Here is a 23,032-nt window from a genome sequence, read left to right on the forward strand (position 1 = left end):
ATTCTGAAAGGCCTACCACAAGTTCTAGAACCACTTCGCTGCCAACAGCCAAAAACCATGAGACAGCAGAAAACTGTGTCAGTTACCTCACTGTGCTGCAGTCTGTAGAAGCTACTTGTTTCTCTCTTCATCAATTTTTAAAACACACACACACACACACCAGATAAACCTTTTTAATTATTCTGCTAAAAAACGAGATTAACCAGTGAAAGTATAGTGCAACAAAGGATTGTGACCACCCAGTGAGCTCTAGCATTTAAACAGGTCAACTAAACATCAGTTTGAAAAGATGCCCTGGTGGTGGTGATGGCTCTCTCTTTCTCTTCAATTTTCTCTTTCTCTGACCTTACAAATGCAAATATAAATTAGGAGGAACTTGCTAAGCTGCAGCGTTACAGAAAAGGACTTGCGAGTTACAGTGGATCACAAACTGCAGATGAGTCAACAGAGTTATTGTTGCAAAATAGGCCAATAATATAATGAAATATATTAACGTGAGTGTTATACACAAATCATGAGAACTGACTCTTCTGCATTGGAGAGGTCTCACCTTGAATAACATGTCTAGTTTGAGGCAGTGAACTTCAAGAAAGGAACAGACATATTGAAGAGAGTCTAGTAAAGAGCAACAAACTTGATTAAAAGTCTTGGAAACCTGAATTTTTTTTACAAGATTGGAGGAAATGGGTATATTTGGTATGGAGAAGAGAAGACTGGTGGGGAATTTGAGAACCATCTTTGAACATATGAAGGGTTGTAACAAACAAGATAGATACTAGGTAGGGCTGTGCAAAGCTTCGGTCTCTGATTCGATTTGGTGGAGATTCGGCTCAATTCGGCGGCAAAATCTCCAAATCCGAATCGAATCAGGAGGCCCTTTAATCTCGCCGAATCAAATTGGAACTCTCAAATCAATCTGGAGAGATTCGATGATTCAGACATAGACACAGCTTTAAATGTTTTTTCTACATACCTCAAGGTACCAAGTGGCTCGTGAATGCTGAGATGCTGGGGCAGATGGAGCATCCCACAGAAGCATGGTGGGGGGGGCAAGTCCCCAGTGCGCCCAGCAGCGGACCTGGAAGTGGACCAGAAGTACTTCTGGTCCACTTCTGGGTCCGCCAGGGAGCACGTGGGGGATTCCTCACCCCACCCCAGCTCAGCGACTGGTGCCTTCTGGGTCTGGGAGGGGGGCACCTGGGTTCCCCCTGTGGCCAATTGCCAAGCCAGGAGGTTGTCTCATCATATATTCCATCTTTAAGATACTATCCAAAGTAAATCAGTATCTTTATCACAACACAGTAAAGCCCATGCTTTAGCCTACAGGTCATTAAGTTGTGTTCCTGAAGAGCAATAATAAGCTTATAAACACAGCATTGTTTTTAGTCAATGGAACTTAAACACTGCATTTACTCTGAACTACCATGTTACAAATTTGTTTTCTTTTAGGGATAGTGGTCATCTTCCTATGAGCTAATCAGCACAAGAATAGAATTAAGAAGCCCTTTTAGCTGCACTACAGCAGAACTGACTGTGTGGGTAGCAATGCTATTGTCAAGAATCGTGACAGTCACAGCATTGACACTTCTATCTTCAGTACAATGAGCAGGAAGAAAGTAAGGCACTGACAGAGACTAAAAACTGTGGGAGTAGTCATAGGATAGTGGAGAAAGGGTGCATCTACATGAGACAATTACTGCAGAGCTGCATCGTTATTTCTACAGTAAATGTCTCTGTGTTCTACACATGCACCCCTATTACTATACTAATAAACTCCACAGCAGGTTAGTACTTGTAAATACAAGGACTGGAGTTTTGTTCAGGTGCATCAGCATACATGTAGATGCTGCCCAACTGGCTAGGGTATGAGGGTGCATCAGGGAGGGGTTGCCTGCACTGGAGCACCCTCATGCCCCAGCTAGCCCCTCTGCAGCATATTGATCCTGGATGGAGCAGCCAGGGTTGCTCCAACTGGGCACAATGTGCTGTGTACAAATACACTCTAGAGCAATATACTGCAGAGTTTTTTGCTCCTCGGAGCACATTCAAACAGGGCACCTGGGAGCAAAAATCTCTGGAGCAATAAGTTCCAGAGTTTATTTGATGCACTAACTGCACATGTATATGCTCCCCAAAAGACCTTTATTACTTTGTATTTGAAGGAAGGGCTGAGCTTGTATTAAAAGGAGCTGTTCTGACATTATTATCTTCAGAAGTATATGGCACCCTGGCATGGAGAGGCAAAGAGCACAGGAACAAGACAAAGAAGTACTGAAACAGCAGTTTGCTTACAGATGTAAATTTTATTTCAGAATTCTGAAAAAGGGCAGACTGAGGATAAGCAAGAGAGACAACAAGTGATGGAACCTGATGGAATAGAAGAATACAATAGAAGCACAGGGCAAAATGCTATCTGCAAATACCTGCATGGAAGCCCCACAAAATTAGATCCCAAATTAGTTCCTAACTACTTGTGAAATCACGGGTAACGTTCCTCTGACATTTCCCAGTTTTAGACCTGCTCTAGCACCCACAAAAGTTAATGGGAGTCATCCAAGGCCAGAATTGAGGCCCAAGACTCAGTTTCATAATCACCTATGAAAATAAAAAATGCACACTTCAGGAATAAATTAAATAATATATTTCTTTTTCTCAGTAATTAATTTCTTATTCAGTTATATAGTAAAAAAAAAGTTAATAATGAAATAGTCTTGCATATGCAAATTACACACCTGGGCTAGGGACAGAGATTACACATAAACCTGTATAAATGATTGGACACTGGTTCAAATCTGTAACACAAGACAAGTTCAGTGCATATAAACTGCTTTCAAAATGATCGAACTCAATTTAAGATAAACCTGGATGGATGTAGTATCAGACTTAATTGATTTAGGTTAAATTAGCTTATTGAACTTCTATCTCAGATCCCTTCCAGGTTCAAGCTGTCTTCTCTAGCTGAGCAGGGAGGCAGGCTCTAGTACACCCCCTGCCCCCCTCCCCTCCAACATCTAGCCTGAGCCACTGCAGGTATGTGGCTGCATTTCCAGAATCAAAAGTGAATGTCTGTTCAGTCGCTTACTTGTTCAATCTATGAAGCTTAAGCTAACCTAAGAAAACTGATTTGATTCAGCCTTGGACTTTTTAAATGTCTGTACTTAGCCCTGCAGACTGAAGAAGGTTTATGGATGCACCATTTTCCTCACCTAATACCGCTCATTAATTGCTAATGTCTATAAATATTAGAAATACATATGATGCATTATCAAACTGATTCTTGCATAGTATTTCTATAATAATGTGTCTATAATAATGAAAGTCATCCTAAAATCAGGAACCTAAAATATTTCAATTGTTATTTCAAGAAACATTATACTAAAAATGTTGAAGCATATCAGTCTAGGTTTACTCAGCATGAGATACTTAGATCTTGATTTTCAAGTGTGTTTAGCAACCACAACTCTAACTGATGTCACTGAAGACTATCTCAAATCAGGCTCACAGAAAACAAAGGCCACATTACAGTATTTTGGAGCAAATGTTTTGGTTACAATAAACTAACACTGATAACCTTCATAAATAACCATCTTTCAGTTTAATTCTTGCACAATAGTTTTGTAATCATTTGCCTAAACTCAGGGAGAAATTTTACTGATAAACTCCAGTTAGAATTTCAGGATCCTTCATTTTTAAGTATGAGGAGATGCAATAATATTTAGTAAATTTCCTTAAGATTCATACAAGAACTGCCTGGACCAGTGATTCTTAATGAGGGTGCTGCAGCATCCTGGGATGCCTTTAGATCTTTTCTAGGATGCCATGCAATGTTAATGCTGTTAGATGCACAAACATGATTCACATCTTGGTAACAGAACAATTGGTCTATTATTTTTCTGTAGTCAAAAAACAAATTAAAACTGGGGCTAGGGACAGAAATTATACATAAAGTGGTATAAGAGATCAGAAACCAGTCTAAACCTGTAACAGGACAGAAGTTCAATGCACACAGATGGGTTTCAAAATGGCCAGACCCAGTTTAAGATACACCTGGATGGATGTAGTATCAGACTCAACTGATTTAGCTTAAACCAGCCTATCAAACTTCTGTCCCAGATCCCCTCCTGACTCAAGTTCTCACAGCTGCCAAGAACTGCAGGAAGTTTTGTGCATCACAGGGTGGGCAGGCTAGCCTCCACCATGCTGTCTGCTCCAGCAGAGCAGGCTGGCCCCAACCCTGAGCAGCAAAGCCCCTGTTCCCCAGCCTGCGTCCTGCCTGCACCTGTCAGTTTGGAGGGGAGGGGGAGACAGTAGGGGTGAGGAGGAAGAGGGAACAGAGTCTCTACCCACAGATCCAGCGCCAGAACCTTGATCTGTCCAGATGTGGGGAGCCCTGTGCTGATAGTGATTCCCCTCCCACCCCTTCTACATGGTCAGGCCACTGCTCAGCACCCCCTCAACAGGTGAGGGTTGTCGAGCACTCCCACAGCCTGGTACCAGCCCCCACAGCCTGACTGTGGGGCCACTGTGACTGCCCATGTGGGGGGGAGGCCCATGCCTCAGTGGGTTTCCCCTGCCTCAGCCCAGGGTCCCCCAACCTGGTGCACCCTGCCCTGGGAACAAACAGGAATTCTCCCCACCTCCTCCCCCATACAGTCAGGCTGCTGCTCAGGCCCACCGTTTCTGTACCAACTATCCATCAGATGACACTAAAGGATCACTAAAGTATAATCAACCCAGAGTCAACACGGATTATGCAACACTTATAACAAACTGAACTCTTATTCACTTTTCAGTTGAGAAAGGCAGCCAGATGACTGCACTGGCCCAGACCAGAAGGTGGGGAGTGTTAGTGCATGCCTCCCAGCCTGCCGGCCATTGCTGAGCCCATCCGAGCCCTATATGAGTGTGGTCCACCATTCAACTTAGCTAAAAACTAACTTTATTAATATGTTAAGTGTTATCTTGGTAATTTTATATATATATAAAGAGAGAGAGAGAGAGAGAGAGAGAGAAGGATTTAGTCCAATGATCTCACACAATCCCAGATGTTACTCCACTCACAGAAAAGAAGGCCAATTGATTATAACAAGTGAAGGGTGATATGCTGTGGGAAGTCTTTTTGGCTGGCACAGTCAAGACAAATGTTGTTTTCTGGATAGACAATGACATACCCTTAATTTCCTTGCTGCCTCCTTTTATGCTTTTTCTTTAACTTTGTTCCTCTGATGACTTCATTTTCAGGTACCACTGATTGGTTTCCCCTGTGATCATCATACTGTTCATGTGTTTATCCTATCAGCATATTCCTTTGCTCCAACAAACCTATCACATGCACACATCTTAATTTGGTCTGTCCACAACACCAGAAATTCCAAGAGCTCTGCAGTTGGGCACTGTCCAATTGGTCTCCTCTTATCACCTTTCATTAACATATCCAGTCACTTCATTCCTCTGATTTAATTGGTTAGTGCCAAGTTCAGTTAATCTGACCTAGTAACAAGGCTCACATTCTACACATTCTACATTGGTAATGCTAGAACATAAGCTGACTTCTCACATTGATAAAAAAAACATAATGTGAAAGTGAGCTTAACAGCTGACAGTGCAAATCCAAAATGCAGAAGAAAAGTTCAGATAATACAGTAATTCACTACTCAGGTAGGTGCAACTAAAGCTAAATGTGACAAGCTACCCTAACACCACCACCAGAGGTGGATGTTGGGGGAGCAATCCCTCAAAGCCAGTGCCTATCCCAGCAGCCAAGCATCTGTCCACATGGGGAAAGCTGCATGCCTCAGCGGTTTCTCCTGCCCTGGCCCAGTGTCCCCTGAGCCATAGTCTGCACAACCACTCAGGGGAAGGGGTAGAGGGGAGAATCTCCCTCTGCTCCCTCAACAGGGCAGACCAGGGCTCAGGGGACCCCAGGCCAGGGCAAAAGAAACCCACTGAGGCATGAGGCTGGCCCCACAAGGGCAGACACCTGGCTTGTGGGTGGGGACCAGCACCAACCTGGGGGACTGCTTCCCCCTCCCACCTGCAGAGGCAGGCTGAACCATGGCCTGACCATGCAGGGAAGTGGGTGGGGGATCCCTCTCTGCTCCCACTGCAGGGCAGACCAGGGCTTGGGGGAGCCTGGGCTGGGGTGGGAAAAAAACCCTGAAGCATGGGGCTCCCCCCACATGAGCAAATGCCTGGCTGTGGGAGCCTGCTCCTGAATGGGGGGGGGGGCTCCTTTCCCCCTCCTGTGGGGAGAGGACAGCAAGGTGTTGCAGGGCATGTTCTGGGAAGCCAATCAGGGGTGGCCCACACTCAGATAGGCTCAGATTTACTTGGCAATGGCTGGCAGGCTGGGAGGTATGCTCTAGTGCTCCCCGCCTTCTGGCCTGGCTGCCTTTCCCACCTGAAAAGTGAACAAGAGCTCAGTTTGTTATAAGTCCAATCTTAGCATCTTAGAGAAACCTGCAAAGATTGAATCAATTTCACCTTGGGTCTTTCGACTGACTGTTCTTAGCCTACGACCTAATACTTTATGAATGGTACCTCGGATATAATTAGGGGTGCTTTGAGTCTAAAAAGGTTGAGAACTACTGGCCTGAACTATCTGAAAAACTATGTTACTGCCTGCCATTTGAACTAATTTAAGTAAACTCAAAATCATAAAAGTTGTCATGTTGTATGCAGTTGTGTAAATAAAGCACTAAGCACACCAAAATATGCTTAATAAATAGAATTTTGATACTCCTTTATCAGCTGTTCTTCTCAGAATAAAATCAACTGCTCTTCTCTTTTATCAAATCCACTTCTCAGAATAAAAGACAAAGGAAAACAAAACAGCACCTAGAGGTTCATTAATTCCTTGAAACACTAAACAACTTGCATTTGGTAGTTTGTGTTTTCATGTCATTTGTATATTGACACCTTTCGTTTGGCAGTTTTTCTTTTTATATAATTAATTATTCTGGACAAAGAAATTTAAGTTTATCCATATTTTGAATCCTATTCATTAGTGTTCCTGTCCTTCCTTAGCAGATACATGCTGATATTGTTCATATCACTCACTCTACTCCAATGTGATGTTACACATTTCTAATACTACTAGAAAACATTTCTGCATCTTGTCAATTTTGAGTTGGAGGTCACTCCAGCTAATAATGTTTGTTTTGGCCCGTTCAAAGAGATTTCTCACTGAGCTATAAACTAGAGCTAATACTATATTAGAATTCCTCTTGCAACTCCACTAACACTAATTATATTTGGGCTATATATAAATCAGGATTATTTTTGTACAGATCATGGGAATGGGATATTTTTTCTTTATTTAGATCAATACAAATAAAGCTGAATTAACAATGGCAATGCCCCCTTATAGTCCTCTCATCTCAAAGCAAGCAGACATTTCAACATGGAAACTCTGCCTCCAAAATCTACTTTCTTTACATAGATATAGATTCAGATTCCCAACTTTCATCTCCATTTTTATGATGGCTCTTTATAGGTTCAACGATTTAATGAGGTTTGTCTTGAAGATACAGGAGCTAGGCAACAAGGACTTCTAATAAATCACCTGCATAATGTTAGAAATGCCACCACTTACTCTGGAAGTCTTTCTTCTGTATGAAAATAGAAGACTTGGCAGCACACATTTATGTTGATATGTACTCACATCTGTTTACACATACAGTATGAACTCAAAACAGAGTAGCTGAACAACAGAGAATACAAAAACACTGAACTCATGAACTCTTGTGGCTAATTACATCCTTTCAGAGAATAGGCAAAAAATCTTACAAATATTGGTTCTGGTTGTAATGCTGCTTTGTGAAATTTGGGATTCAGACTGCTCCAAAATGTAGGATACTAATTTAGGAGACTAATTCCCCACTTCAAAATGCATTTCTCTCTCTCCCTATCAGTTTATTTCCTAATTCTCTTTCAGTACAAACTTACTGTCATTCTCTAGTCTATTAGTGTCACACTACTATTTTCTGTCCCCTCCTCTTTTACCCAATATGATCTTTGTAGCAGTTCAGCAGATTGCATAACTGCTGTGCTATAGCAGTCTGCAGTCTCCATATCTTGCTTTCTTTGTATTTTTCTTGAGTCAAAGACGATCCAGAATTTATTGCATCCCTCTGTCTCCATGGAAATCTCAAAAACACAAGATTTTTAAATAGCAGTGAGCTCAACACAGTCTGACATACCTGCTGAGACTCATGCATGGTAAAAAGGTTATTTGAAAAAAGAAGAATCTTTGATTTCAGGTAGAAGTGTTTTTTTCTTTGATTTTCAGAATGTTGCTATCATAGCCAAGATTTCAGACAATACTAAATGTTTATATGCAGACAAAAAATCTGTTTCAAGGTTTGTATAGCTTTAGTTTTGAATCCTAGTTATTTTTCTGAATTAGTTTTTTCAGTACAAGAATAATCACCCTTGAGCATCTTGAGCATATTCAAAGTTATGAGAACAAGAGATAGATCCTCTGGGTTTTGGACAAGAAGGAAGCATATTGTGAATCTGTGGCAAACAATCTGGAGTAGAAAAATCCCATTTAGAAGAAACATCTATATTTGTCTTTAAATTCAAATCACTCATGGAGGTGTTCTTACATCTGTTTCTGACTAAGGCTCCTTCTGTTACTGAAGAAAAAATATGACCCATTTGCCCATTATTGCTTATCATTTAGTATCCAGACAAGGGACACTTGAGAATGATATAATAGAAAAAAGACAAGGACATGTGTTTTAATCAATATAATTCATAGTGCTTACTTCTGTCTCTCAACTCCCCTTAGTTTGTGCCTGTTTTTTCTCTATTGTCCTTCCCCTCTATCTCCTTTAATTTTTGGCTTCTTTTCTCCACATCCCTAACCTTTCTCTTTCTCTAATCCCTCTCCTAACGTCCCCAATTGCAATTTCAAAATACTGTGTCTATGTTGTCTGCCTTCCTTCAGAAGAATTGAGTGAAAGTGTTAAGGATAGTGTATCAGTTTCATTCTGTTGCCTGTGCTGATGGTGTAGAAATAACTTCATCTGTAGAAAGCACATGTATATATTGACCAAACATCCCATTTACTAGAAATTCCCCAGGCTAAAGAAAAGAGTCTTGAGTGTTTTAAACTGAATTCCTCCCAAAGTCCCAGACACTGTAAAGGAGGAAAAATAACCTTCCTTAATAATCTTGGACTGCTGCTTCAAAATGGTGCCCTGGGGTAGCAAGCACAAGAACTTTGACCACTTCCATTTCCCCTCTCCTTGACTCCACTGCTCTGCTTCCTACAGAGATTAGGTAGATACACAGCAAAGGACAGTAAAACTCTGCTCTTGACTTTATTTCTCAGGCCCTGCTAAAATTGAGGAGGAAGGTTCCCATTCTCCCTCAGGTCCCATCTCCTTCCAATACTTTTTCATGGAGGAAAAAAATCCCCATGTTATTGGCAACATGACCCTTGGATTGCAGGGAAATCTGAGGGTGAGAGAGGCATGGGCTCTTCTTCCCTGTAGGTGTGTCATTCCTTCAGATTGCCCATCCAGCAGCAGCAGTTCTGAACCTGCTTCCTGAATATAGTCTACCATTTCCCTATGCCACTAGCAACAAGGTAACTGAGAATCATGCTTGGTACTTCACTTCCCTTCTGCTGCTTCTGGTATCAACAGCTCAAGTGCAGTCCTCTATCACAATTTTTCTAAAAATGGAGAGGTAGGAAGCTCTGTATAGTAGGCCACAAAAAGGATTTAAAAGAGCTGGGAGATCTGATACAAGGGCCAAAATAACTGTTGGAACCAAGCCAAAGGCTGACAGATTAGAGAACTAAGAGGGGACTGCAAGGCTCTGCTCTGTGGTGATAAATAAGACAAAGCCCTACTGAATGTAAGGTATAAACTATTCTGAATTTTTGCTATCCAAGAAGAGAAAAAGCTTATACTCAGTATATGTTAAAAGCAGCCCTAATAATGGTGTGTGTATGTGTGTGGGTATGTACACACCCCTAGGAGTCAAGAAAGAAAAACAGACAGCAGTTGGGAAAGGTTGGGGAAAAGTAACTTGGCTATATTTCTTATGATTTAACGTCAAACATAAACCTCCCTAAAGCTGACAGTAAATGGTATCTTTCTTAGGTATGCCCTGACAAAAGTAATGCAACATCAAACAAAAATATTCCTAACACTGCCTTGGATAAGGAAGTAGAGTGAAGGAGGGTATAGAAGGATGCACTAGAAATCCTCACTGATTTCCCTTTCACAGCAACTTACCTACTTGAGGAAAGTTTGCATAAAAGCCATTACAGCTCCACAAACTTACAGCCTTGTTTGCAGCTCTTTGCCAGAACAGAGTGCATTACTTGCCCCTTGGCCCCTATCAAAGGAAGACAATGTAAACAATCCATTTTTACTGTTAAAAAAACAAGGGGAGAAAAACAGCACCCATAAAATCCATCTGTACCTCTTTGGGGGGGGGGGGTAGAGGTGTATGTTTTGCCTGGTATCTGCTTTCTTTCTTTGTACTTTTTGCTTTTGCTTTATTGATTTAATCTTGTTTCCATGTTAGCCTGAAAAGGGGATTGAGAGCCCTATTCCCTAGTCTTTCTTCAAACATGATACTGGGAGCAGACAGAAGAGACGGTTTGTCATGCAGTCGGCCCCTGAAGTGCTCTACATCCATGCCCTTACAGAAGTGCATGGCTGCAGAGTGCTTTAAAAGTACCTGATCACATGACAATGTAAATCCTCATTACATTACATGAGGGTTCAGATGAAGGCACTCTGAAGTGAAGTGCCTTCATTAACTTGTATTAGCGCACGCCAGGAACAGGGCTGGGCTGATGTAGCCAGCCCCACCCCCTTGGTGGCAACAATATGACTTGCACCATGGCAGAAAGGGACCTAGGGGTAGTGACCAACCATAGCATGAACATGAGCTGGCAGTGCGATGCTGTGGCCAACAGGGCAAACAACACGCTGGCATGCATTAACCATTGCATCTCATGCAAAACTAAGGAAGTGATACTCCCACTATACTCTGCACTGGTGAGACTGCAGCTGGAGTACTGCATCCAGTTATGGGTGCCACACTTGAACAAGGATGTGGGAAAACTTGAGAGGGTCCAGAGAAGAGCCACCCATATGATCAGGGACTTGCAAGACAAGTCATACGAGGAGAGGCTGAGGGAATAGGGTCTCTTCAGCCTACAGAAGAGAAGGCTGAGAAGGGACTTGGTAGCAGCTTACCACTACATCAGGGGAGTACATCAAGAACTTGGTAAACAGTTGTTCACCAGGGCACCCATGGAGAAGGCCAGGAGCAATGGCTACAAACTCCTGGAAGGCCACTTCAGGCTCAAGTCCAGAAAAAACTCCTTTACAGTCAGGGTGTCCAGACTGTGGAATAAAATCTCTCCAGTTGTGGTGCAGTCACCTATCCCGGAAATTTTCAAAAGGAGACTGGAACGTCACCTTGCTGGGCTCACTTGACCCCAGCTGTCTTTTCCTGCCTAGTGTACGGGGACTGGACCCAAAGATCTACAAGGTCCCTGCCAGCCCCTAACAATCTATGAAATTGCTGTCTTCAAAATGGGAGGGGGACAAGGAAGGGGAGGGAGTTCCATTTAGGGTTTGTCCAACCTACACTGGAGGGTGGGGCGGGTGGATTGGAGCCCCCCTCTGAAAGCAGTGTAGTGGGAAGGGGGGGGTGGGGGCTCTAATCAACCCACCCAACCCTCCAGCACAGGCTGGGCAAACCCTATATGGAACTCCCTCCCCTCCCTTGTCCCCCTCCCACTCTGAAGACAACACCGGAGCTGCACGAGGGGAAGGGGGGAGGACAAGGGGAGAGCAGCTGCAGACACACAGCAGCTCCAAACTGGAGCTCAATCCCCCAACCCCATGAACCCAAGAGCAAACATCTGTTGGATCTAGGGGATCAATGCAACTCATGGTGCTTCCTGCAAAGTGCCATGTGTTACAGCGGGAAACGCACACCTGTCAGCACTTACTGAAAATTACCTACTTCATCCAGAGAACAAGCATCTTTCTTTTCCACCAAAGGAAGCTATTAAATAGATGCAACAATAGCAAAGCAATCCCATGACATCTCAATAAAACACTAAGGTTTTTTACTACTACTTTTTGCACTGGACCTCATAGAACATACCCTGAGAATAGTCTTCTAGTCAGATTTTTGGCACAAACCAGGAAACATAGACATATTAACTAAGGACCTACTGAATTTGATGGGAGTGGGGGAAGGCATTTCACAGGCAGAATGCAAGGCCCAGCAGCCATTCTGCAGGTGGAACATGATGCCCCTCCCCCTGTCTCTGATTGCCTGAAGAGCCCTGGTGGCCCCACCCCTCATTACTGATTGGCTGCAATGTCTGTCCATCATACAGCCCCACCCCTCACCACTGACTGGTAGAGAAGGGAAGGGCGACATGATAGGCAGCTCTCAGAGTAAATCACTGGTGTGAAGCAGGGGCAGCTGGCTCTAAGGAGCCAGCATTTTATTTTCTGTAAGTTTGCTTTTTTTCTTGAAGATTTCACAGATTTTGCAGGTAATGCCAAATTTCACAGAATCTGTGGAATCCAAAAAATCACAAATTCAGTAGGTACCTACTAATAAAATTATTTTTAAAGTTAGCCAAACTTTTTCAAGAAAGCATTTTGCTTTGACAGTGGATAAGCAATAGATGAATAAGAAAAAGCCTATACTTACTCTCTGAACTGGATAACCCATTCCTAATGCCTAGTTGAGTCACTTTTATGTTATCAGAGTCATATTTCATGTGCTGATGTTGGTGAGAAGCATGACTTCTTATCTCGCCCTGCCCCGACCCCTACTTCGCCCAGCCCCCCAGGGAGCCACGTGACCGCAGCCATGCAAACAGGCTGCGCAAACAGGCGTGCTTGTCTGCCCAGCGTGTGAGTTAGCATGGAGTTTGCATAGGAGGGCGAGCGGGAAGGCCCGAGGCCCTACCTGTGAGCCCCCTAGAGTAGACAGTCCAAGCTGCAGCTGGCCTACCAGCTGCATGATATGGACAGGCATGCGCCACAACCCGAGGGTCCCCTCGGCGTCTGCGGCCCCCCCATCTGGCTCCTCAGAGGCCTTGACTCAGACAGAGCTCATGGTTCTGGGCTCCATGCAGACAGAGCCTCTGGCTCTTGGCTGCAGGGTCTGCCTGTCACTTTTTCAGGCTCTGGGGTCCGGATAAATGGCCACCTCCCCTTGTGAGGTCTGCTCCCTTTTGGGGTCTCTAGCATGCCAGCTGGAGGAGCTCCAGGCCGCAGTCCAGAGACCACATGCCATCAGGGACCGTGAGCAGGAGATCGACTCCTACTGCCAGGCCCTTCTCCCCTGGGAGGCGGAGGGTAGACCACGGTCTCCCTCTAGGACAAAGGAGGACTCAGAGACCTCCCATTCTGTCCAGCCCAGGGCTTGGACCAAGGTGGCCAAGGGCCCCAAGGCCCGCCACAACAAAGTCCCTGCCCCGCTGGAGCTCTACAACAGGTATGAACCTCTTGCAGCCCCAGCAGAGCCTGCTGAGTTGCCAGCTCCTGCAAGCAACACAGGCTCTACTGTAGCTACCACCCCCACTCTCCCCAAGACAAAATGCAAAGTGTTTGTCATGGGAAACTCCATCCTGAAGGGGGCTGAGGGGACAGTCTGCTGCCCTGAGGCCTTAACCTGGGAAGTCTGTTGTTTCCGGGAGCCCGAATCCAAGACATTGCAGAGAAGATCCCTAAACTCCCCCAGCCCACTGACCACTACCCTATGCTCTTTATTCATGTGGGCACCAATGACATGGCTCGAAGCGCTCCCAGCCGGGTCATGAAGCACTACAGGGATTTGGGAGCAGGGCTTAAGGGTCTGGGGGCACAGGTGGCGTTTTCTTCGATCCTCCCAGTCTTGGGTTATGGGCCAAGGAGGGAGAGGAGGATCCAGGTAGTGAACCAAAGACTGCAGTGCTGGTGTCATCGGGAAGGCTTTGGCTTCCATGACCACAGTCCGCTCTTTGGTGAGAGAGGCAGCGAGCTGCCAGGAAGGGGCGGCCTCCGCCTCTCTCTGCTGGGGAGGAGGCTCTTCTCAGCCATTGAATCATTTAGCATGTTGAATCATTTAGCATTAAACTTATTAGATTCACCATTTGTCAGAATCCTACAATATGCTTCCTCCAATATCTATACTTTGCCCAAAACCTAGTTAAATCTTTAAACACCATTTTATAACTGCCCTAGGCTAAAATCCCTACATGTCACAAGGTTGTTTTAGGCTCTATCACTGTCAGATACAGGTTGGTCAGTAACTCAAAGTAATGTTACAGTGTCACACTTAGTCCCATCACAAACGTTTGGTTGTATCTTCTCCATAAATTTATTTAGCAAAAAGCCATGTAAAATATTGTGAGGTACATTGGAAATACCAGATATAGACTAGAAATACATTTAATAATGAAAGACTAATATGTTTGTAACACATACAGCTATCTATCATATAGATTTTTTTACTTCTATTTTTAGCAGAGATGAGCCCAAATTAAAACCCCTTTATTAAAGAGCCTTGGGGAAGTTCACATCCCAGTTCTGTAGTCCAAATCTATCTCATATTTTTAAAGTAAATTTCTAATCCCAGATCAATAAAACAAGCTCTCCACTCCATTACAAAGTTGTAGCATGGAAAAAATGCATCCTGAGCAGTCTTCTTTCATCTTTCCGCCTCCTCCAAGTATCTTTTGACTTGCAAGTGGAAGAACAACAGCAAGTGGCTGTCTGGGCAAGCTGTTCTGGTAATCATAGGTAATCTATAGTGGCAGTGGAATTTGCTGCTGCCTGGGAGAGAGAGGGAGAATTCACCCCACTTTTTGCCACTGAAGCCTTTCTCCAGAGGGCAAAAAAGTGCTGATTTTGGAGTAAAAAATGGAGTCAATTCCCTCCCCAGGAGCAGCAAACTACACTGCTACTCAACAAAACTATGATTTCCAGAACGCCTTGTACTCTGAGACACATATTGTTTACAATGGGGGCAAGTAGAGCAAGATAGGCAGGCAGGCAGTAGCAAGCACCCTAGTAGCTCCAGAGTGAAGTTCCTCCTCCCCCATCCTTCTGGCTTCCTTCCCACAGAGGCGCGCCCACCCCACATGATGCTACTGCTCTATTGGTTTGCCCTGCATGCCTACATTGTGCTCACATTCATACCACAGTGTAGTGCCATACATGTAGGCAAAACAGAATGCTAATATAGCTAATATTGAATAGTGTATTAATCAACATTATTACTATTAAATTGCTTTGCAAAATGTGCTAAGTGCCACAGAAACACACACCATATGGCTCCTATAACCAAAAATTGGTTCCCAGGAAAACTCGGTTCCTCACTTTCTGACCACCTAAATTAAGACATACAGCACTTCATATGCAGAAGTGCTAAGCAATGATTATCACAGTGCCAACAGAAACTGTGGACGTTCAACATAAAAATGGAAAGAGATGTTTAACAACAAACAAAAAGAAAAATACTTATAAGTAAAAATCTCTTTCAAAATGGTTTTGCCACACAATGATCCAAATCTAAGGCTTTGCTCAGCTACTGAATTCTAGGTTAACATGCCTCAGAGACTCTGACAGAGGGAATGTCAAGACTGTACAACCCTCTCTATTTCTAATTCTAACCCTCTCTACCAACAACTTTGTAATCAAGGGAGAGGTGATCAGGCGTTGGGAGTTCAATTCAGGATCTCCTTCAGTGAAAGGAGGGTTAGTTTGATGGACATTACCTCTCAACTTCAAGAGGGTATGTCAAACTTATGGGCACAATTCCAAGTTTGATTTTGTGTGTCTATTAAGGAAGACACAAACTGAGAGGGATGCATAGCAACCATGAACTGATATCACTCTGCTGAAAACTTCTGATCTCAGTGGGTGGAAGGAATAATAATTTTAGAGGTAGAGTCTACATTTTTCCCATTGGCCTATTTAACTTTGTACTGTATACATTTATATTACACTTATACTTAGAGTTTAGATAACAGCATTTTAAAAATCTAGATAACTATAGATTTTTAGATTTAAAGAAACTAGAAAACTTCTTTCTTTCTCTCAAATATGTGTGTGTGTGTAAAAGAAAGAGAGAGAGAGAGAGAGAGAGAGAGAGAGAGAGAGAGAGAAGAAAGAGCCTTTAAGAGAGAACTGAATTGCAGTTGAGAACAAAGAACCTGTTTTATTATCAATATTATACTATAGGGGGTACATGATTCCATTTTCTAGAAATAATTAAGAAAAAATGTGCAATGATGAGTCTTTCTTTCTTTCTCCCATTGTGACCAATGCTCCTTAGCAATGAGCTGAGCTGCCAGCTTCAGAGATCATGAATATAATTAAGGAACACTCAGAGACGCTCAGTGCTGAACCCGTCAACAGAGATTGGAGCAAAGGGCATCAGGCAAAATAAGGGAAGCAAAAAGAGATTAGACCAATTGTATTAAATGTATTTCTAAACCAGGCCATGAAAAAAGAATGAATACCTGTTGAGTTGAAAGAAAATTTTAATTATATTAATGTAAAAACAGGTGAATTTACAAACATTGACAGATGGCATTAAGATGAAAAGGGTGTGAATAACTGGTTTCTTTAATAAAGAGAACTAAGGTTCAAGAAATTGGAAACACTTGAGAAGATTCTATGCTGACACCATCACTCAAAGACACTGCAATCTCCCATTCAAAATACAAAAGCACTACATGAAGTTATGATCCAACAGTTTGCTTGACTACCACCTTCCTTCCACCAGCAAAACACTTTCCATAGCCTTATTTTTACACATTGGAAAAAATCACAATAATTATGCCATAAAATTATATCACACAGCAGTAATATAATTAGGGGTGGACCACAGTGGCATCAGCTCTTAGGAAGATTTAGGAAGAGCACCAAAATCATCCTCCACCCCCACGGAATCTGCATCCCAGAAGCAAGAACAGCCCCACAGCACATTTTTTTTCGGTAGCAGCTGGTGCACAGGCACTGCACTGCTGCTGCTTTAAGAGCAAGAGCTTGGGTGAGCGGAACATGCAGTAGCAACAGCAGCAGCATCTGCACACCAAGGACTGTTTTGGGTAAGACCCTTGCAACCCATCCCCTTCCACCCCCCTCCATGTTTGTCCAAGGTGCAAACCCTACCTGTTATGCCACTGTCACACAGTATTGAGGATTATTCCTTTCACACGGCATGTGGGTGGGGAATTGTAAAGAGATGATAAACTAAGCAAAGGGATTATGAGTACTGTTAGCATCACATTTTAATATCTGTAGTGTCATTGTCATTTCTTGACTAAAATACCTTTTCAAAGAAATAAAGGATATAAAAAAAAGCCCTCTCTTTTCCCCTTCTGAACATGATGAAAGGCTCCTCAGTTGGTTACTAATTAAAGTAGAATCATTATAAAACCCTACAACACATAGTTTGTAAATGCAAGCAACTGATGTAAGATATATAGCATAAAGTTAAATTCTACAAACTCTTATCAATAAACAGAGGAAACAGTTCCTTACCTGTCTAAAGTCGTGTCACTCACAATCTGGTGCTTTACTTCTGAACCATTTTTGATTGATTCTTGTCTCATGAGCCCTTGAGATCTGTTTCTGTCCAAAGCTGCTGTGGATATGTCACCTGAGGGTCCTTGGTATTGGGATTGCTCCTGAAGCTTTGCTTTCTTCTCTTGAGGTGCTTCCTCGTTTCGCAGCCCTCTAATACCTTCTTGGTCAGGCTGCTGTGGTGTGTTTGATCCACTGTTATAGAACCAGGCTCCTGATTTTGTGAGGATTTCTTGTTGTTTTCGGCACAAGTTACATACCCACATTACCTGTACAGAGATTTAAATGAAAAATGCATTAGTTTTGTCAAAGAAAGCAATGTTAAAACATTTTAGCCAAGCATATGCCATTTGACCACTGTTATATGTGGAGGTAGAAAGAGAAATAAAACATTATCTCTTTAAATAAAGATTACAAACAAGTTATTTATAAACAAAAAAATATGCCTGGACATATATAGGAAGAAAAGTTTCCTATAGATGAAAATAATTTTGCTTCCTCTCTAATCTCTTCATTTAGAGTACTCTAAAAAAATGGACATAAATGTATTTGCATACTGTGTAAGAAGAGGAGTAAGGTTTATTATTAAGATAAATACAGAAATGGAATGGAAGCAAGAAAATGGATTAAAGTCAGGTTTGGAACTTTGGAAAAGAGTTTCAGGTAGTGTGAATAAATATATATTGACTGCAATAGTGCTAGGATCAGTATCTAATTAATTGTAGGAGTTCATGAGCTTGATTTTAAAACCACTGTAAATAAATCTGATTTGTAAATAAAGAAATAAAAATTAAATATTTGTGGAAACTAGTGACTAATCCCATTGGTGTTACATTAATAGCAGATTATTCAAATATTTAATGACAGTTCCCACCTGTTAGATATCTTGAATGTAGTTATTAGTTATTATTATTATTATAAAATGTAGTTGCCTATAGGATCTGGGCATTGTAATTAGTTACATTAGTCACATGACAAAGCTGGTGGATTCCTATACCCCATTTACGTCACATTCATATGAAGAGTTCCAGTATTTAACAAAACAATGTAACTGTTTTGATTTGTTTTAAAATATGTTCATCCACTATATAGCCACTCTTTTCATTCCTTCCTCTTTTCATAGTTTCATAGTTTGTAGGGTCGGAAGGGACCTGAGCAGATCATCAAGTCCGACCCCCTGCCATGGCAGGAAAAAGTACTGGTGTCAAACGACCCCGGCAAGGTGTTCGTCTAACTTCCTCTTAAAGATCCCCAGGGTAGGAGCCAGCAACCACTTCGCTTAGAAGTTGGTTCCAGATCCTAGCTGCCCTGACTGTGAAGTAGCGCTTCCTTTCACTTGTCTTTAGTTTCTCTAATCAAGCTCTTTTCTCTTTTTGTATATTTCTTTCTATTGCTTTATGGACAATGTGATGCTGCTTTTATAAATCATATAAAAATATGTTATATTTCCAGAATATCTACACTGAGCCTTGAATATGGTTAATCATCCCCATGAACCACAGTTCAATTAATCATTCATTTTGCACTATAAAATATCCATCCAAGGCCTACTAAAGGCTCATGAACATTCTTTTTAACTAGATGACAATATGACTGTAACTAACATAAAGGTATAACACTCAGCAACTTAGCTAGACAGTGATCCAATACAGTGAAAGACAACATCCTGCAAATTTAGCTCTCATCTCCATAAGACATCTGGCTTAATCTACCAGAAAAGATCCAGTATGAGAAGACTTTTACAGAGAAGCTACAAAATGTATTTTACTTTTACTCTCCAATGAATTATCCAAAGGACAATTTAGGTAAGACTTCCTAATCAAGATTAACAAAAAATGTCTCTACACAAGGCTCACTTTTAAGGCTGCTTAGAGTAGAGACCATCTGCTAAAGCTGGACTATTTGATTTTGACTCTCATCAACCACCAGACTGCTATTAAAAGGAGGGTTACTTTGCAGCTCACCATAGCAATTTACCTCTTCAGTTATTTCACTTTCAATCATTTTTAATAGTAATTTGAAACATTTGAGAAGTTCTCAGCTCTATTCAACCATATTTTACTGACATGACAAATTATGTAAATGTTGCCCAAGCTTAACAAAGAGAAAGACCCCAATCAAAGTCATTATTCAGGTACAACAGTTTTGAATGAGTAAGTGTTGAAGTGAAGTTTTTGCCATGATGGTTCAGGAAATGTAAGAGGAAAGAATTCTTGTGGGTGATATCTTTTATTGGACCAACTGCATGGCTGGGATAGACATAGACAAGCTTTCAGGTATCACAGTACTGTTCCTCAGATCTCTGGGAGAGGAACAGACATAGCAGAGCTTGTCTTTAGGTACCTAAAAAGGAACTAAAACCAAGTACCATATTTACCCAAATCCAAGATTACTTTGAATTTAAGATAAACCCCAAATAATTAGATTCTATACATGGAAAATTATAAATATGTTATAATTTTCCATGTATAGAATCTAATTCATGGAAGACTGTCTTAAATTTGTCCACCCCACTGTTGTGGCGGGGAAGAGTGGCAGAGGCCGATGTACCAGACCCCCACTCCTTGCCTGTCCCCCCTGCCACATTCCTCCCACCCTGGGGCCTACCTCCCCTGCTGCCTGCCCCTGTACCTTGCCCCCTGTGCTTGTGCCTGCCCCCTCCACTTGCTGCCCCTCCCCTCATGCCTGCGCCTGACCCCTGCCATCTGTCCCCCTGTGCCTTCCCCCTCCTGCTTAGCTTCTGCTGCAGCTCTACTCCAGCTCTGGGTCAGCCAAGAGCAGCAGCAACTCTGGCCTAGCCCAAACCCAGCCCAGCCACAGAAAAGCAGCAGCTGCAGCTTGCTGCTGACCAAGGTCAGACTAGAGGGACCAAAGCCAGAGTAGAAGGTAAGGTGAGGAGGAGGCAGTCAGGGAGGGCAGGCTACACAGTGTCCCCTGCATTCCCCACAAGCCATACAGGTAGGTCTCCCCCATCTGTGAGCCCCCTTCCCTGTAAAACGAATCACCCCAGATCAGGGCAGGCAGCAGCTCAGTTCCAGATTTAGCCCTGAGCCCAGGGCTGAAGCAAAGTTGAGCTGCTGCTTGTCCCAGGAGACTACATGAATCCAGGATGAGGCTTCCCCCTCCTCTCCCCACCCCCATTGCCCCCGCATGTTGATTGCGCAAAAATTTCATCTTACTTTCAAGTAAATGTGGTATCCCCAGTCAAATCACTCTGCATACAAATCCTGAAGTCCTATATTTTGCCTCAGAGGACAACACTTCAAAACAATCAACTTTTTTAGTTTTCCCCCAAGCATGTGCTATAATACTTGGTCCTTCCTACAGAAGATATTTGGATGTGTCCATGTTATCTTCCTAGTTCAGCCACTGTGGTTTGCCAAAGAGAAATGTGCAGAATTTTTTTTTACTTTAACCCCCCTTGTGCTAGTGACTGGCTTCTACAAAAATCCAAAGGTGCTGCAGAGCTGGGTAGCTAAGGACTTTGCTCAGCACAGGAAAGCATAACTGAGAAAACAGACATTTGATGATAAAATTTTGATCATCTGTTTGTCCTTATGTTTAAAGATATATCCCTATCTTAGTGGGAGACATGCACTGTATCATACCTTGCCATTTTATTTCCAGTTCTAAAGTACAGAGTTTATTTTTTCTCAACTGCCACTGTGATTGGATCAAATCCTTTGATTCTTATCACATTTCAGCAAAGCAATTATAATCATATCCCATATTCTTCAGGTCTGAGGTGAAGGGTAACTTTTGCTCAGAAGTTTGTCTAATATCTCTCCCAACTGTGCAGTTGGTCCAATAAAAGATATAACTCCAAAAATATCCTCGCCTCTCACATATAGAAATGGAGAGAGAGCACTTTGCTTTTCAGGTACTTTTTGTCATTAAACAGTATTTCCTATAGTCAGAAATGCCTTTTTTTTTAAAAAAAGAACTTATTTTCAAAAAGACTTCAAAGGTAATTCATGAGAAAAAATGTTTTTTACAATTAGACTTTCAGATCACTAAGTGTTAAGTGGTAACAATTGTCTTTAAAAGTAAAATTAAAGAGCGAACAAAATGATGCTTTTGCATACATACACATATGTATGCCAACATACAAAAAGAAATCAAAACTCATGGAAGGGGTGATATATTTTATTTGACCAACTAGATATCTGTAAACAATAAAAAATATCACCTCTCCCATGAGTTTTGGACATATTTATTTATGATTAATAAATTTTAAAAAATATTGCCTACTCCATGAGTTTTGATTCCTTTTGCCTTTAGACCAATACAGCTACAGCCTGGATACCTGACACAATGTAGAAAAAGAAATTAAAACTCATGTATTAGAGTACAGGATTGCCTTCTGTTTCTTATTTTTAAAATCTCTACTAGCTCCTATTCTTTAAAAAAATATTTATGACAACACCCACAATATACTGTAATATGTTTCAATAGAAGCATAGGCCTGAGGAAATCACTAAAAATTATTTGCAAACTGAAATGGTATTGTATTTCATCTAGCTATTGACAACCAAGTAGTGGCCAAAGATATACTTAAGAAATATTTTACCTACCATATCAACAGTGCAAAGTACAGAAGTTAATTGCTTTAAAATCAGGAGTAATGTTTGGGTTAAAAGAAAACCTGGCAAAATTCTGCTATCTAATGCTTTTAAAAATTATTTTTTTCTGAGATGAGTTTAAAAAAAGAAACGCTGCATCCTAAAGATACCGATGGGTTCCACGGAAAGACATCAATTCACAGTAAAGGTTAACACACCACCTAGTGCCTATTTTAAGAATTGTTGATATTTAAAAAAAAATAAATGTTAAGTAATGCATCACAATGGTGGTGTCATTTTCAACTTAATGCTTACCAAGTACAGTTAAATACAACAGATGCACGTTCAAGCAATTTAGCATGTGTTAAGTGCCCTCACAGCATTCCAAAATTGTTCCTTTTCAGGGAGGGTTATTTCCTAACATGTACTAATAGGTCACTACACTCCAATGATTTGAAACGCTTGCAAGGAAACATGTAACAAGGAACTAAAAACTGTATAACAGAGAATATATTTCCATTCTAACTTTGAAGTGAGTATATTTGTTAAAAACACATTTTCTTTTGGTTTTACCCAATTGTTTTTTCAGGTAGGTAGTGTTCCAAAACAGGACTAGAAATCTATTTCAAATTTCCACCCCATTTTGATTCTTCATAGGCTGAACCTGTACAACAAGGAACAAAGGAGATTCAAACATTTTAGCACAGATTCTCCTTAACTTCTTCAATATGGCAGGACATAATGTCATACATGTCTGACTGCATCTACCTCTACATTTGCAATGTTGCTTTTCCTCAATTAATCATATTCCCTAATTTGACAGAAACTACCCCCATATACTTGAGAGGACAAGCAAGTTGCTTCCAAACAGAAATGCCCATCTAGTCA

General features: G+C 41.8%; 1 protein-coding gene across 6 annotated transcripts in view; it reads right to left on the bottom strand.

Annotated features, from left to right (window-relative positions):
• The window catches only part of RIMS2 (regulating synaptic membrane exocytosis 2), a 933,811-nt gene that overhangs the window by 672,925 nt on the left and 237,854 nt on the right, over nt 1-23,032 (bottom strand). For all 6 annotated transcript variants that reach the window (XM_059723819.1, XM_059723822.1, XM_059723820.1 and 3 more), the window contains one exon: nt 17,541-17,851. In XM_059723819.1, the coding sequence (XP_059579802.1) occupies nt 17,541-17,851 (311 nt within the window). The remainder of the gene's footprint in view (nt 1-17,540; nt 17,852-23,032) is intronic.

Source organism: Alligator mississippiensis, chromosome 3 (genome assembly GCF_030867095.1).
Source record: "Alligator mississippiensis isolate rAllMis1 chromosome 3, rAllMis1, whole genome shotgun sequence".
Classification (NCBI taxonomy): Eukaryota; Metazoa; Chordata; order Crocodylia; family Alligatoridae; genus Alligator; species Alligator mississippiensis.